The sequence below is a fragment of the Myotis brandtii genome, unplaced genomic scaffold (assembly GCF_000412655.1).
Source record: "Myotis brandtii unplaced genomic scaffold, ASM41265v1 scaffold406, whole genome shotgun sequence".
Classification (NCBI taxonomy): domain Eukaryota; kingdom Metazoa; phylum Chordata; class Mammalia; order Chiroptera; family Vespertilionidae; genus Myotis; species Myotis brandtii.
Genome location: NW_005365599.1, coordinates 1,326,730 through 1,330,049, shown reverse-complemented (window position 1 = coordinate 1,330,049; position 3,320 = coordinate 1,326,730). Strand labels below are relative to the sequence as shown.

Below are 3,320 nucleotides of genomic sequence, written 5' to 3'. Positions count from 1 at the left end.
CCCTCCTCCACCACCTGGCCCTCCACCCCCGAGGCCTTGCACTTCTGCACGAAGCCCTTCTGCCGGACCTTCTCGATCCTGCGGATGGGGCCCTGGTCGATGACCTCGTACATGGCCTCCAGCCGGACGGGGTACGGGTAGCGCTCCTCCACCTGCAGCGTCTTCTTCAGCAGCACCATGCCGAACTTGCCCCTCTCCAGCTTCAGGAAGCTCATGAGCTTGGGGATGAGGCCGGGGTCCAGCGGCTGCTCCAGCACGCGGCCCTCGCTGGTGATCCTGCGCACCTTGCCGCCCTCCTCGCCCGCCTGGTGGAACAGCACGATCTGCTGGATGTGCCTCTCCGCCAGCTCGCAGTACACGTCGTCCTTCAGGAGGCTCATCATCAGGCGGTAGTAGCCCTCCGAGGCGTGGGGGGCCGAGATGACCCACACGCGGTTCTTCCCCGCGAAGCTGGCCAGGATGTTGGGCGAGCTGGACCCCGAGGGGAAGCGCAGCATTCTGGACCGAGCCAAGGACCCCTCATCTCGGACCATCTCCCGGGGAGAAGCCCGGGCTGCTGGTCTCCGCTCCGGTCTCCCCCGAGCCCCATGGACGTCCAGCGGGGCTGGCGGGGCCTTCTCATGAGCTATTCTCAGCACCGGCACGCTGCGCCTTCTTTGGAGAGGCTGAAGGTGTCCTTCTCCCGGCGCGGTTCTCTCCATTCCCTGAGACCTCCCCGTGTGCCTCAGCAGCCGAGCGGGCCTTCTGTGGACTGGGGGGACCAGAGGCGCTTTCTGTCCTCCATGGCCCCCTCCATTCATCGCCTGGGGGTGGGGTTCTGACCCACACACCAGCCACATGGCCACCAGCATGGTGAAACTGGGTCCCATTCTCCATGTCATTGTGCAATCCACTTTGAGAGGCAGCGAGGTCAAAGACAACAGGGGAGAGGAAGGGGAGAAAAGAAAGAAAATTATTTAATTGCAAACAGCTGGGCATTTTCCCTTTCTCCAATTTGGCCAAAGACTGGAGGAAGGGAAGGGGTGGTTAGAGAAGAATAAGGAGGGAGGTCATGGGGAATGGAAAATAGGATTGAGATCCTGTTACTTGTAAGCCCCTATAATTTGTCAGCACTGAGCAGAGACAGTTACATTGAGCAGGAAACCCAACTCGGTGCCCCATTCGGCGTGCTCGCACCCTTTCATCTGACTCTCTGATGCTCCAGAGAAAATGCACACCGAGCATATTAATTATGACAAGAGTCTCATTTCATTTCTTCAAACAAGCAACAAAGAAACAATCACACCAAAGACAGAAAGGCTTGTACACTTACACTGTGGCTCATGGAGATGGAATGCCGGGGGTTTAAAGCGCAATCTGAAGTGTGGTCCCAGGACAGTTTCCTAGATGAAATGCTTTTCCTCCCAACCCTCTGTCTCCTTCGCGAGGCTGGGGCGCGCTGCAGCTCCAGCTCCGGTCGCCTGTCCTGACCTGAGGGCTCAGCGGCTCTCTTCTTTTCTCTCAGGCTGTCTCTTTACCTTCTTGACAAGTAGGATGAGGTGACAGGAGCTGTCCTTTTACGTCTGTGCATCTCCATTTTTCTGTCCTTCCTGCTGTGTCTTGTGTCTGTGTGTGCCAATCCCTGTGCGGACAGACAGGAAGCCCCTGCGTCTCCCTCTTTGCTCTCTTTAGAGTTCCAGGATCCTTCTTATCACCCTTTCCCCCACCGTCTGGCTTAGTCCCTTTGTTTCCGAGCAGAAAGGCACTGGGATTGATATGTTTTCCAGGCTGAGGGAAAACACAGGAATGTGATGTTGAAAGTAGGCTTTTTCTCTTTCCCTGCGCCTCTCTCCTCCCTTTCTTTCTCCCCACCTTTTTCCCCCTCCTCGTTTCCTTCTCCTTCGTTTTCTTCTTCCTCTTGCCTGGATTCAGTCCCAGGAATGCCAGGACAACCTCAGTTTTTATCCAAACCAAACTCAAACAACAGCAGCCACTGGAAATCAAGGGAACTTCACTAAGAATTTAACAGATCAGCAAAACACCGCCTCCTTCCCATTTCAGCACGTTGAGAGTGGACTCGGTGAGGAGGGAGAGGCTGTTCTTTGGGTGGGGGAAAGTTTTGAAACACTACCCATCATCATAAATCACTTTAGAATAGGATGGCTGAGGACTTAACCCCTTCTATCCCGAGTAATCAGGATATTCTCCCTCGCCGTCTGTACTCACACTGCACTTCGGGACTGGAAAATTCTCAGATTTCTGCTTGGTTTTCCTAGAGACAGATAATCATTTGGGTCAGGGTGCTTGGCTGCACACACAGAGATAGCATATATATATTTATAGTTCCATGAATATATTTTTATCTTTTTCTCCCTGCTTCATGCATTTAGTTTGAGGTTGGAAAAGCTCATGGAAAACATGACTGGGTTGTTTTTATTTTATGCTAATTGGAGATCATATTACTGTATTCTTGCTCCTAGTTTTCTCCTTGGCATGGAAGAAAGCTGGTAAAAGGTTAGAAATGCAGGCAATAGCTGTTGTTCCCCTGAGACCAGTCGGCCATTGCATCAGGGGAGGGGCACAGTTCTGGGTTCTGCCTAGAAATGGTAGGCTAAGACCCTCCTCAGAGGCATGAGTGTGTGTGTGTGTGTGTGTGTGTGTGTGTGTGTGTGTGTTGCTCTCCAAAAGCTTCAGGTATCTATAGGGCTATAGACAATCCTTCGAAATAGCCATATCAGGTTCCACAGAGACTGAGGTAGCTATGTCTGTGTGTGTGTGTGTGTGTGTGTGTGTGTTACTCTCCAAAAGCTTCAGGTATCTATAGGGCTTTAGACAATCCTTCGAAATAGCCTTATCAGGTTCCACAGAGACTGAGGTAGCTGTGTTCACCTCCTGAGTCTGTCATAGGGATTCAGCTTTTAGATGGGTGGAAAGGTGCCTCAGGTTATACAAACATTTTGTCCAGCTTTTCTAAGAGAATTCCATCGGTATGAATTACCAGAGACCGTGGTGAGCCAGGGTTCTCAGAATGCCCTTTGCAAACTAGGCCATGCCAGTGGCGACTCTCACAGAATAAAGCCTGCTCCTTTGTGGCTACCCCTTGATCAGCCCATCTCCAATGGGTCATATGCCTTTCCTTCACATAAGCTCCCAGCACAGAATTGAATACCTGTAGGGGGTTGAGGGGAAGGCACTCAGCCCACAGCTTGAGGACCAAGGGGTGCCCAGAGGGAAGGCCCTGCTGTGGAGCCCTCACAAACCCTTGTGACGGCAGCAACGAAGGTGGGCTTCAGACACAGACTCTTTGTCCAGTCGGAGAAGGTGTTTCCTTTCATGGGCTT

The 3,320-nt window shown here is 52.6% G+C and overlaps 1 protein-coding gene across 1 annotated transcript in view; it reads right to left on the bottom strand.

Annotated features, from left to right (window-relative positions):
* The window catches only part of CCDC80 (coiled-coil domain containing 80), a 36,888-nt gene extending 34,793 nt beyond the window's left edge, over positions 1-2,095 (bottom strand). Inside the window, exons 1-2 of the mRNA XM_005873338.2 lie at positions 1,313-2,095; positions 3-892 (exon numbers count right to left, since the gene is read on the bottom strand). Coding sequence (XP_005873400.1) covers positions 3-881 — 879 coding nt within the window. The 5' untranslated portion in view covers positions 882-892; positions 1,313-2,095. The remainder of the gene's footprint in view (positions 1-2; positions 893-1,312) is intronic.
* Positions 2,096-3,320: the final 1,225 nt, after the last annotated feature.